The sequence below is a fragment of the Phragmites australis genome, chromosome 7 (genome assembly GCF_958298935.1).
Source record: "Phragmites australis chromosome 7, lpPhrAust1.1, whole genome shotgun sequence".
Classification (NCBI taxonomy): Eukaryota; Viridiplantae; Streptophyta; class Magnoliopsida; order Poales; family Poaceae; genus Phragmites; species Phragmites australis.
Genome location: NC_084927.1, coordinates 38,766,508 through 38,780,154, shown reverse-complemented (window position 1 = coordinate 38,780,154; position 13,647 = coordinate 38,766,508). Strand labels below are relative to the sequence as shown.

General features: G+C 41.4%; 1 protein-coding gene across 2 annotated transcripts; it reads left to right on the top strand.

Moving 5' to 3' along the window:
• Positions 1 to 1,414: 1,414 nt before the first annotated feature.
• On the top strand, positions 1,415 to 4,867 carry LOC133925356 (NAC domain-containing protein 82). 2 transcript variants are annotated; one of them, XM_062371302.1, is made up of 5 exons: positions 1,415 to 1,609; positions 1,967 to 2,345; positions 2,548 to 2,825; positions 3,282 to 3,671; positions 3,760 to 4,867. In XM_062371302.1, exons 2-5 carry the CDS (start codon positions 2,189 to 2,191, stop codon positions 4,096 to 4,098), a joined length of 1,164 nt encoding a protein of 387 aa, XP_062227286.1. In that variant the 5' UTR covers positions 1,415 to 1,609; positions 1,967 to 2,188; the 3' UTR covers positions 4,099 to 4,867. The 2 variants fall into 2 exon arrangements, with proteins under 2 accessions (XP_062227286.1, XP_062227288.1); XM_062371304.1 differs by having other exon boundaries at positions 3,764 to 4,045.
• Positions 4,868 to 13,647: the final 8,780 nt, after the last annotated feature.

Sequence of the window (13,647 nt, the reverse complement as noted above, 5' to 3'; positions counted from 1 at the left end):
AGTAGTTTTGTTCAGTAGTTATGTCAATCGCTGTTTAGCAGTTTCAAGTCATAGAAAAATTATTCAGCAGCGTCAGTAGTTCAATATTCAATAGTTCTAAGTTACAGTAAAATTGTCTAGTAGTGTGTCAGTAGTTGTCAATGGTTACCAGTAGTGCTAGAGGTTTTGTTCACTAGTGTTATTAGTTTTGGTCACTAGTTTGTTCAGTAGTTGATAGTAGTTTGTGTCAGTAGTTGTTAATAGTATCAATAGTTTGTTCAGTAATGTCAGTAGTGTTTTTCAGTAGTTGTTTCAGTAGTTTTTAGTAGCTGGTCACGTCTTCAGTGGTCAGTAGTTGCACACGGTGAGGGGGCGTGGGGCACGAGGCGGTGGCAGGCGCGAGCACAAGGGGCACGAGGCGAGCGGGTGAGCGGGGCACGTGGCGTGAGCGTGGGACACGCGCAACGCTTGGACCGAGCAGGCATAGTGGCGCGCACTGGGAGCTGGGCTGACAGCCTACCGTGGTAGGGTGGGCTGGGGTATAGAATAACTATTATATATATATATATATGTATGTATATATATATATATGTATGTATATATATATATGCATGTGTGTGTGTGAGATGTGATGCATGCAAATATGCAATGCCATGGAGTTGAATTGAATGACAAAGGTTGGCCACGAACTGTTGTTTGGTTGAGGGATCGGGTCGAGTAGCTGCTACCTTTATATTTTTAGGTGCTCCTATCCTTTAGGTGTTAGATTTCTAGATTTTACGTTCCTCCACGTCGTCGATGAGGTTTAGTGTTTCAGGGTTTTCGGGATTGGGAAGTTCCATGGCTACCGGGCTTAGAAGAACTCTGGGGGAGGCATACCAGCCCAGTGAAGGAGGCGGGCGTGGGGTAGAGAGATGAGATGGTGGGGACATCACCAACCGTGGGTTGCACAGGACAGATGGTAGGCGGTGCTGGGGAGAGGAAGGAGCTCTAAAATGAGTGCTATAAGAAACAATGACAATCGTCTGATAAATATCGAATGGATGAGGACGTCTCCTGATAGGAACGTTATTTTGAGATGCCTACAACATAGCAACACCCATATTTTTGTCTCTACTGCTTGGATATATCGGACTCGAATATCGATCGCATCTTTACTGTCCTGCCTTTTTATTTTTTTCTTCTTCTTCTTAACTAGAATACAGTAGCCATTTTTTAATCCTTGTATGGTACTCAAAATGTCCACTAACACCAAATTAAAGGGCATGCTAAAAGCCGAGCAATGAAAACCAGAATACAATAGTCAATTTTTAATCTGCCTGCGCGCTACACAGCTGAAGAATCGAGAGGGGGGAAAACAGAGTATTGACACATGAAATGTCATCTTTTTTAGGCCCGGCCCGGCCCGGCCCATCCCATCCCGTGCCTCCCTAACTGAAAGGAAGAGGAGGCCCAGCTGCATTCTGGGAGGAAAGGACGCCGGCCAATCCATCCTGGAGGTGGAGGAGCCGCCGCCGCGCTTGCCTTCTCTCCGCTGCTGGCCTCGCCTCCATCGACGCCCAATCCATTGCCCTTCTCCTCTCCTATCGTCCCACTCTCGCCGGCGGCCCCTCACTAACGCCTCCTCCTCGTAAGTCTCCTCTCTCGCCCCGCTCCATTTCTCGCGCTCTTTGCTTCCTTCGATTTGGATCTCTCCTACCCCCTGCATTCGTGATTCATTCCTACAGCTGTCTCTTCTTACTGTATTTAGGGCTGCATTGCATTCGTTTCCGCGTTCCGTTCCTGACTCAATGATTGAATGGTTAACCCAACCACCTCTTCCAAACCAAACAGGCCCTTACTCTCTCAATTTCCTCATGCCACTTTTGTTTCATCGGCTCAGCTTCTCCCACTTTGTCATGTTGAATTGCAAGCCACACGTACACTTTCCTTCTTACAGTATTAATCTTGTTCATAACATATAAATCTCTTAATTTCTTTCCTGCAGGACCACGCTTGCTCTTCAGATGTCTTTTGATTCCACAAAGGTTTACTTCTGGTTCCTTTGGTGCGGATGCCATAAACGCTTCTGCTGCTCCATAATATCTCGACATTGGACTTGATATTTAGCAACCTTCACTGCATTGCGCTTCCGTCCTTGCCGCTTCAACCAAGAATTTTGTATCTCATTATCTGTTCTACTACTAGAGAGAAACGCACTATTCTCCCTATGGCCAAGACATCGCTTCCTCCTGGATTCCGGTTTCATCCAACTGATGTTGAGCTCACTGTCTACTATTTAAAGAGGAAGCTGTTGGGAAAATACTTACGCTGCAATGCTATTACGGAGATTGATCTATACAAGTTTGCCCCTTGGGATCTTCCAGGTAGTGGTTTGGGACAGTCTCACCTATTTCTGTGTAATTAGCAGTAAAAAATAATTGTATTTTCATGTGTGCCATTTTTGGCTTCGTTCTCAGTATTGTTCCCCCCTCATATAATCATATTTACATTTGGCTGTAAATATCTTACTTTGCAGATCACAAGACTGTTTTGATGGTTCATTGTCTCTTGTTTACCTTTTTGTAGAGAAAGCTTCCTTGGAGAGTAATGATCTTGTGTGGTATTTCTTTTGCCCACGTGATAGGAAATATTCTAGTGGGTCAAGAACTAACCGGTCAACTGGAATTGGATATTGGAAAGCTACTGGAAAGGACAGGCCAGTGGTGTATAATTCTAGGACTGTTGGGATGAAGAGAACTTTGGTGTTTCATCTTGGCAAGCCACCACGAGGTGACAGAACTGACTGGGTAATGTATGAATATAGGCTGGCGGACAAGGAACTAGCTGCTTCTGGTGTTAAACTGGTATGATGCCCTTTGTGGAACTGTAGTTGTTTCATTATCAACCTTATGAAATGGATCCTTTTATCAGATAACGACTAACAAGTCTCCATCTTTAGAGATATTACTCGTAGAGAAGTTTAGAAACTGAATAAAACCAATGAAACTCAGAAAATGCGCTGAGGTGATTTAGATATTTGAGCTAAGTTGTGTTCTGGGTTATTGAGTATTTTTGTCGAGCTTAGTACATAGTTGTGGATCATGTGCCAAACTGTACAATTGAACAACAACAGCAGCAGCCTTTGTCCCAAGCAAGTTGGGGTAGGCTAATTACATGGAGAACACAATGACACAAACATGACCATGGATGTACCATAGTTGCTGCCTCTTGCCTCATTTTGCATATTATCTCCTTGTTAAATGAGATTCGCAAAGTGACCTGGTTTTCTGTATAATTCCTTTTTCACCTTCTTCTTGCAGGATGCTTGCGTTCTCTGCAAAATCTTTCAGAAAAGTGGACCAGGCCCCAAGATTGGGGCACAATATGGTGCTCCATTCAACGAGGAGGACTGGAATGATGCCAATGTGGAGAATTCATCATTTTCCCATGCTGTGGCCCCTTGTCCACCTGAATCCATTTGTGGTGGGTTGAACTCTGCTGGTCAGCACCTGGCTGTGAGTGATAATGGCGAGGTTTCTTTGGGCCCCTTGTCAGAAAGTAATGACGAACATGCTGTCAATGGAGTTTGTCCTGGCAGAACTTCTTCTCCAGATATTCCTTTTGATTGCATACACATACAGCTGCTAGCTGAGATTATCAGTTGTTCCTCAATGAATCTTCTATGTACTGCTGGTGAAGATGGTTCATTGGTAATTTCTTGTATACCAGGCTCCTTTCTGTTTGTCTCGTCTGTGCTCTGCGTTAACTCCATTAATTTTTTTTCGGTTTTTGATTCAGCCAGATTCAACTGCTGACTATGACAACGAAATATTGTTGGATGGTAGTGAAACAATATTTAGTGAACTGGATGAGCTTGCGTCCCAATCAGTGGAGAGCAATTCTAACCATTGTGGGTCATGTTGTGAACATTTAATTCACCCTACGCTGGAAGCAATAGGAACCGAACAATACATAGAGCTGAATGACCTGTCCTTTTCTCTAGCTGATGATCCTGGTTCCTGTAGCATGCTGCTCTCCAATGGTACATTTGAGCCTAGGTTTGAGCAGGAGTCTCCAGACTACATCCCCAATACCACTAATGCTTCCACATCGACAACTGGCGGTTCATCTCCTTGAGTGCCTACAATTGATGATCATGGGACCTGATTCAGAGTATATTCACTGTCACTTATTTGAGGTTTCATGATTGCTAAATTATTTGATATTCTGCTTTTCATTACAAACCTGGATAAACAATTGGTTCAGCCGTTTTGAAGATTGAGTCCTCTGGTACACATATTGATGGAATCTTCAAGGATCTGCAAGACACGACATAATGCTCCTTTTTCCTTTTCATTGAAGTGAGCACTATGCTTTTGATACCTCGGAAATGAATGCAGGCCCTTGGCCTGTACAAGTAGTCACTTTGCACAATCATCTTTGTGGTGCAGTTATCAAATGAAAAGTCTCAGTGACTGCCATCATCCTGCAGTTTTGTCAACTCAGGAACATTCCTGAACAAGACATTTTGCTGTTCCTAGTTTTGCATGGTAGAACGTTTTTCGCCATCATGGGCTCAATATGAATAATGAACTGGCTATGTTAACAGTTTTCCGAAATGTAATTTGGTGCTGGAGGTGCTGCAGCGGACAATTCTGTCGACCCATCTTTTCGTCAGAAGGGGTATCTTACAGCTGTTGTGTACTGGGGATCTCGGAAGATTAGGATCTAGCGTGTTCCAATATCTGGTTTCATGGATTTGGTAGATGGTATGCTAGTGTCTAAGCTAGATGCTGTTTTCTTTGGTGCCTTGGTTCATTTAGTTTTGATGGATGAAGATTATGCCATTGTTATGTTGAATAACTTCTTTTTTAATCTCTGAGATAAGTGTGATATTAGGGTTCAATTTTTGGAGTATCTCCTTCCAAGGTTCAGAATTCGTAGCGTGTTGCTGAGGAGTTCATGTAGAGGCTTATTTGAACCTGCGAGAATTCTTGCCGGAGGTGTATCCCTGTTGTCCCATGATCTATATCTTTATTCCTGGCTGAATAGGCCTGCTCTCAGCCTGCCCACGTCACGTGTTTTATTTTTAACGTTCGATCGCACATCAACGGCTCTAGTTGTGCTGCTGTTTTTGCCGACCACCCCATTAGCGCGGTCCACGTGCCTGCGCTCCGTTGGCTGCCTTCCTGCTGTCTGTGCTGCCCCTGGTAAAAGGTCGTGGACCATTGGAGGCTCTGTCGTGTGTGCTCAGTGCTTGTTCGTTGCTTTTCGGGTTGCTTTCTTGGCCTCGTCGTCGGTGAGATCTGGTGTCCCCGTTGGCTCCCCATTCCCTCCCTGCTTGCTTGAACGGCTGCTGCTTAGATATGTTTCCTGCGATTTAGTGTGGATGGGGTTCTCTCCTGTCACCTCTCCCTCCGCTCTTCGGATTTGAGGATATAGATCGGTGTTGTTTGTTTCCGGATGGACATTTTGAGGTTCTACCATGGTGATGCTTTTCTAGTGGAGACAGTCCTTTCAGTTTTTTTATTACTATTGCTTCAATGGCTCGGTGCCTGTTATGGTGTGGCTGGTCTTCGTGCTGGCTCTGATGGGGACCTCGAATGTGATCTGTCTCTTTCTTTTCACGCGTTTCGCTTGTGCGTCAACTTTGTTGGTTCTTTTTCAGGTTTTCCCCCCGCGGGCCGGACGGGCTTGATGTTGCCGATTTTTGTGTCGTCTAGGGTTTGCACAGTACACTTCAGGTCGCTTTCCTGTTTCCTTCGTTCGATTTCGGTTCCTGGGTTGTCTTTGTGGGTGATTTGGTTTGTGCCTCAGTTTGCTCGTTGTTCTTGGGTTCTAGGCTTGCACTGGAGGCGCTTCTTTCGGTTTTGAATTTTTTGTTTGTATGCCGCGCCCTTTTTCATCGTGTGGTTGCTCTTTGGGTTCGTACAGATGGGGACTTTGCTCTGGCCTAGCGGTTGTAGAGTTCTGTTCCTGCCGCTTTCATTTTTTCCCTCTTTCCATTTTGGCTGTTAGATTGGCCATACGGATGACTTGCTTTGGATTTCATTTGTTGGTTGTTTTGGCTCCTAGCTTGCGCTGGGAAGGCTGGCATTCGTGTTCGGTGGTGCTGCCTAACGGTTTTACTTTGGTGGCAGAGCCTGCATTTTGTGGAGGTTTTTCGGAGCCATACAAAATGTCTGCTGCACGGTAAGGTTAGTATCTAATTGATTATATTTGCTATTTTGTTTTCTTTTGTGTCGATGCTCTCAGTCCCCCGCCCCTTTGTCTCGAACGTTCTTAGTGTAATTCTTATATATTTTTGATGCCCACGCTTAATGCATTGTGGCGTGGGGTTTGGTTCATGCAGAGAGGCTCATTATTTTTATATTATTACCTTTGAGTTGCTGGTTACACCATTTAGTTGTCAACACTTACATTTGTTTTTCCTTTTCAGATGCGTACATTTATTTTCCTCTTTGTTTTCCCTGTTTGCTAAGTTTTTTACGCATTGTTGTTATATCTAAGGTAACTTACTTTTGGGTTGCTATGTGCTGCAAGTCTACGGCGTTCTGCTCCATGGATTTGTCTACAATCTCTCTGGAAGTTTCGTTTGCTGGTTCCTTTGTTCATTGTTGATCTAGGCATCTCAGTTGATCAGCTTATCTGCTTTTGTTGAAGGTGAGATTTCGCATAGATATGATTACTTATTTATTGATTTAATTTTTATATTATTAGAGCTTGCATGAGTATGATTACTTATTTTATTGGAAGAGGGTTCCTACATGAATGATACAAGTTTATATCAGGAATTGGTTGTTACTTGATTGTCCATGGTTTTCAGATAAGGTTCCTGCTCGATGCTCTATGCTGTTTATATGCCTATTGGTGTTGTGGGGTAATAGCAGATTAGATCCTATAAGATATGTACCTCTTTGTTGATTTCTTACACATCAATGGAAACATGTTAGCTTGAGTGTTGTAATCCGTTATGAAAATTTGCTCCCAGTTACCCCCCCTCCCGCTGTTCCTGATGGTTAATACACTATCCCCTCGCGCTTGTTTACTGGTGTGGATGTCGTATTTTGTTATTTTCGCATATGAATTGGCGATTGCTTCATTTGTTTACTGGTGTGGATGTCGTATTTTGTTATTTTCGCATATGAATTGGCGATTGCTTCATTTGGCCATCTACATTCTTTTGGATAATTGCTATTGTACTTTTATATTTGGTATATAAATTGATGCTTTGCAGGTGTATGAGTTTCATCTTTGTCGCTGCTTCCGTCTGTGTGCGAGGTGTTTAGGATTCTGGTTTTCCGGCTTGTTGGTTGCTTACTGGCCTTTATATCTTAGTTATTGAGGTGACCTTCCACTATTTAAGGTAACTCTTCATATAGATATGCTTATTTACTTGTTGATTACATTATTATATGTTGCTATATCTTGTATTCAGTTCTTCTTATCACTGTTGCTGACCCTTCATTTTTTTCACACTTTTTTCATTTCCTTTTACTTTTGTATGGTAGGATGTTTGTAGTGGGTGCGTCCTACATTTCTTTGTTACAGGCTGTTGTCAGTCGGTGTCAATTGGTATCTGCTTATTATTTGTCTGAGGTCGCTCATGATGGATCTGTTCTAGCTGGTGTAGAGATATAATTGTCACCTTTGCGCACAGAAGTTACTGGTCAACATGTCTTTTTTTGGAATTGTCCTCATATAACTTATATGGCTCCTTATGAGCAAGCAGCGTTCCAGGCTGTAAGTTACCTACAAGGTCTTTATGGTTTTTTGGTCGTTGATTACAGTTATCAAGCCTTGTTGTACTATAGGAGAGTAGCACACCGTGCTATTCAGCTCGCGGCTGGCGCTGTGAGTTGGGCCGGTGTTGTTGATCTGTTTGTTCATTTTCAGGATAGGTTTGCTGACGATATGAGTGAACCTTGCCAATTACCTCTTCCTGACATCCTTTCTGCCTATCCATGGTTCTAGACATCTGCTTTGTTTTTATTATTGCTCATATCAGCCTGTAAGTAATATTTGTCATGTAAGCTTTCTCTTGTTTCCTTGCATGTTTATTAATAAGATAATTGTTTTATTACCTGCCATGTTGTTTCCTTCGTTACGCTTTATTGTGGTGAGTCCTATACGTATATATACAAAATAGGTGGTTTGTGTTTTTATATGTTCTGTCTCGTTATTGAGATAGCTTGTTCACTGCCAGCTTACTTCAACTCTTTTACACTATGTTGTTTATTTGCCCACCTGTTTCATCGTTCTTTCTTTCCTGTTTTTTTTTTGGCAACCATTCAAGTTAATAGTGAATTCATCGATGCCTCGGGTTTCACGTAGTAGGCCAAGTATGTGCCCTACCTCATATTTTGCTACTTATGCTTTATATTGTCTTTTCCGCTGTATAAATTGCTATTTATGTATGTTCTCCGCCCCCTCCCCCCTTTTGTCTTTGTTTGGCTGGGATCAGCCATGAATAGGAGACGTTGCCTACCCATCTTTGCCTCCTGATGTGACAACGGACAATCGGCATAAGCGCCGAAGGTTAGATAACCATTGTCGTTTGAAACTACCAGGTAGTTCTGGTGTAGATTTTATAACGTTATGATTAGTTTCGTTACCTATTGGGATTGCTTAATGTGATGCATTGCCTTATTTTTCTCATAGGACCGAGCGAGGGTTGTGTTGTGACTAACCTATATGCGCGCTTCACACAGGAATATATAGATTATTTAAAAGGTATAGATCCATATATAGGATTGCCGTTGGCCTTTTTAAATCTCAACGCATGGCACTGTGTCTTACTATGTTTCATTGTGTGTTTTCCCGGTGCGCAGAGACTTATCGCGGGAGATCATATTTTGCATCTCCGGAATTTCAATGCGAACATTGCCATGCTTTATTTTGGTATGTAGAGTCTGTACGAGGATCGTCTACTGCTAGGGGACAGGGACCGGTTTACAACCTATGTTGTAAAGGTGGGAAAGTTCAAATCCCGCCATTTATAGAACATTCACCCTTTTTACAAGACCTCTTAAAATACGATGACGATCCTCGATGCAAGAAATTTCTGAAACAAATACGACAATATAATTGTTTGTTTGCTTTTACCTCAATGGGTGCTAGAATAGATAATGCTATAAACAGAGGCCAAGGTCCATACGTATTCCGTATTAATGGGCAAATTTACCATCGTATTGGATCTTTGCTTCCAAGTGGTGGTCAGACCCCGCGTTTCGTTGAGCTTTACATCTATGATACTGAAAACGAAGTGACAAACAGGATCCATGCGTTAGATCCATCTGAAGCATTAGAACATGAGTTAGACAAAGAGATCATCAAAGGCTTGTTACGAATGTTAGACGAATATAACCCTTTAGTGAAAAAATTTAGAATGGCAAGAGATCGATTAATAGAATACCCTGAAGAAAATTTGGCGATTAGAATTATTGGCGCTCGTGATGGTGACCCTGTGCAATATAACCTTCCAACATGCGATGAACTCGCTTTATTAGTGGTTGGGGATTTCTCACTCGATACTTTTAAACGTGACATAATAGTCGATTGTCTTGGTGATGCCCTTCGCCAGATATCAATACTTCATCCTGCTCTTATGGCCTTGCAATATCCACTATTATTCCCATACGACGAACGTGATTTCCAAGTAGGTGTCCTTTATGTAGGTGCTGATCTGACAAGGCCGAATGCTCGGAATAAAATGACAATGTAAGATTACTATCGTTATTGCTTTCACTATAGAGCAAATCAACCAAACCCGTATCTTTGCTGTGGTAGATTATCTTCGCAGGCTAAGGTTGATGCTCGGGCTTGTATTGATGAGAATAGATTACAATGGATCATCGACAATCAGGACAAACTTAGAGTGGAACAATTCCAAGGAATTGTTGATGCTGTGACAAACAATTCTATAGATGGCGATGTTGTGGGTAAGCGTACGTATCTTCCTGCGAGCCATACTGGGGGTAGACGATACATGATCCAAAACTTTCATGATGCGGTTGCCATTACTAGAGTCTATGGTGTTACTAACATATTTTTAACTTTCACGTGCAACCCAAAATGGCCTGAAATTGGTGAAGCCCTTAGATTTGAGCGTGGTCAAAAGCACACTGATAGAGCCGATGTTGTTGTTAGGGTGTATCACATGAAGTTACAAGAGATGCTTGGAGATATCAAAAGTGATATGGCCTTTGGTCCTATTAATGCAGGTGTGCTTCCTCTTTGTTTCTTGCACTTCTGTCTTTAACTCCCACCCATTTTATTTTCGTTTCTTTTATCATTTTTACACAACTTTCTTGTGTTTCTCTTCGCTTACCTTTTGTTGCACTTGCTCCCATTCACCAGTGCTTCACACTGTTGAATTCCAAAAACGTGGCTTGCCGCATGCGCATATGCTGTTATGGCTCCGCCACGCTGCACCTGTTCCTACAGCTGAGTACATAGATTCTTTCATTAGTGCTGAGATCCCAGATCCAAAGCTTGACCCCCTTGGCTATGCTCTCATTGCAGAACATATGATGTATGGCCCTTGTGGTGCACAAAACCCAAATTGTCCTTGTATGAAAAGCGGCATATGCTCTAAAGGCTATCTGAAACCATTTTCCGATGAAACTAGAATCGACGACCAAGGCTTTGCTATATACAAACGTTCTGATAATGGGAGATACATTAGGAAAGGAAACGCTGATTTAGATAACCGATGGGTGGTGCCTTATAACATGACCCTCCTTAAAAAGTTCCAGGCTCATATTAATGTTGAGTATTGTAACAGGACACATGTTTTAAAATATTTGTTCAAATATGTTACGAAAGGTCCTGACTGTGCAAAAGTCTATATTGAGCGGATACAAAGGGGTCAAGATACGCCTATGGATCCTACGACTATAACTATCGATGAAGTAAAAGAATACTTAGATTGTCGATATATCTACGAGCAAGATGCGTGTTGGCGTTTATTTGATTATGAAATACATGTACATGTCCCGGCTGTAGAACGCCTCCCTGTTCATTTGCCTAACGAAAATTGGGTGACTTACAAAGATACTGATAATCTATCTGCAATCGTGGCAAATGAGCGTGTGAAACGAACTATGCTAACGCAATGGTTTTTAGCTAACCAAAAATACCAGCAAGGAAACAATTTAACTTATTGTGAATATCCTACGTTATTTACATGGGATGAAATCGATAGAGTGTGGAACGAAAGACGCCATGGTTTTAAGATAGGACGTCTATATTTTGTGCATCCCAGCGTCGGAGAACGATACTTTTTAAGAATGTTACTCATGATTGTCAAAGGTGCAAAAAGCTACGAAGACATTAAGACTTATGAAGGAATAGTCTACAATACGTTCAAAGAAACATGTGCAACCCGCGGTCTTTTAGAAGATGACAGTGAGTGGCTTAACACGTTTAATGAGGCAATTACATGGGGTTCATCACCTCAGCTCAGACAGCTTTTAGTTACTATGTTGCTCTTTTGTGATGTCAAAGATGAATTCTCGCTCTTTGAAAAAATTTGGTTTTATTTAGGAGATGACATCCAGGGTCGACTGAAAGAAACTTTACAGAACCCAAATTTCAGCCTTCCTTTGCCTGAACTAAAAGACATGATTCTTGATGAAATCTCTACTTTACTTAGTAAGCATGGAGCCAATATAAAAGACTATAATTTACCTGCCAAGGCCCAAAAAACTCCGCAATTTTTCGCTAATAGACTTATAGATGATGAGATGTCTTACAACTTATTTGAATTACAAACGGAATCAGCATCTTTGTGTAGCCGTTTAAATCCAGAACAAATGGAAAGTTTTGAACAAATAGTTAATTGTGCCTCTAATGAGATTCCTGGATTTTTTTTTTGTTTCGGGGTTTGGTGGTACTGGAAAAACTTTTCTTTGGAATGCAATTATATCGTTTTTAAGAGCCAAAGGAAAAATTGCCCTCACTGTAGCATCCTCTGGTGTCGCAGCCTTACTTTTACCTGGTGGAAGAACTGCTCATTCCCGATTTAAAATACCCCTTGATATTGATGATTCTACTGTTTGTGACATCAAAAGAGGAACCATGCTAGCTGAGCTAATTCTTAAAACCTCATTAGTTATCTGGGATGAAGCTCTAATGACCCACAGGAAATGTTTTGAAGCTTTAGATAGAACTTTCCGTGATATCATGAGTGGACAAGATCCCAAAGCAAAACAGCTTGTGTTTGGTGGCAAAGTGATTGTCCTTGGTGGTGATTTAAGACAAATTCTTTTTGTTATAGAAGGCAGTACTAGAGCTGAAATAGTTAGTGCTTCCATTACTAAGTCTGCACTCTGGCATCATGTGAAAGTCTTAAAATTAACGACTAATATGAGACTCTCATCACCTGATCTTGATATCGCTGTGCAATTTGAGATTGCTCAGTTTAGCAAATGGGTGCTTGATATTGGAGAAGGCAAAATACCTGCTGAAAAACATGATAATGAATCTGAGGCGACATGGATAGAGATACCTTCTAATTTTTTGTTGCATACAGATAGTGATAAGATTGCTTGTATTGTTGCTTCTATTTACCCAGATTTTAAAGCGTGATTTTCTGATCCATCATATCTGTGTAGGCGCGCTATATTAACGCCTACAAATGACATTGCTGATGAGGTGAACTCATATGTTTTGTCCCTTGTTCCAGGTGAAGAAAAATAGTACTTGAGCTCTGACACGATTTGTAAATCAACAGACACAGTTGGGGATCCAGATCTGCTGTACCCTATCGAGTTCCTTAATTCGCTTAAATTTAACAATTTCCCAGAACATGAGCTTGTGTTAAAAAAAGGTGTTCCTATCATGTTATTACGTAACCTTAGCCAAACAGAAGGATTATGCAACGGAATGTGTCTTATTGTTAAAAACCTTGCTGACCTTGTCATTGAGGCTATTATTATAACTGGCAAAAATGTTGGCCAAACTGTTTACATACCTAGGATAGCTCTGTCTTCTGTCAAAAATAAGATGCCATTTAGTATCTAGCGTCGTCAATTCCCTGTAAAAATATCCTATGCCATGACTATAAACAAAAGCCAAGGATAAACTCTTGACAACGTTGGTGTTTACTTAAAGACTCCTGTTTTCACCCATGGGCAGCTTTATGTTGCCGTGTCACGAGTTACATCCAAAAAAGGTCTTAGTATCTTGATTGAAAATGAAGATGGTACATGTGGTTCGAAAACCAAAAACATAGTGTACACTGAAGTTTTTGCATCTTTATCATAAGTTTTCTGTATAATTTACATGTACATATGCTTAGTTTTGCTTGTAAGCATCCAATACTTTACCTATGATTATACATGGTGCCGTATCTATTACTAATTCTCCTTTGTTAAATACCTGTTTACCCTTTCATTACACCAATGGCTTTCTCATGTTGTAGATCCATTATATGCCTTACATTATTTGTATCTGCCTTCTTTCAATATTTTATCTCCAACAGATCATGTCAATCTCCATGCTTAAAGATATAAACCCACGAGGCAGACATTGGACCATTTGCACAAGGATATCAAGGATGTGGGATTATCGTGGAGGAACAGACAATGGTCTGATTCGTCATGTTGACCTCGTGCTTCTTGATGCTGAGGTACCAGAGCTGTCCCATATCATACTTGAAACCACAATTACTCTATGTTATAT

What these genes read in the sequence shown, in the direction of transcription:
- LOC133925356 (XM_062371302.1), top strand. Translation starts at nt 2,189, where the DNA reads ATGGCCAAGACATCGCTTCCTCCTGGATTCCGGTTTCATCCAACTGAT. An exon ending in CTGCTTCTGGTGTTAAACTG is followed by an intron (nt 2,826 to 3,281) that starts GTATGATGCCCT and finishes TTCTTCTTGCAG; the next exon opens with GATGCTTGCGTTCTCTGCAA. An exon ending in CTGGTGAAGATGGTTCATTG is followed by an intron (nt 3,672 to 3,759) that starts GTAATTTCTTGT and finishes TTTTTGATTCAG; the next exon opens with CCAGATTCAACTGCTGACTA.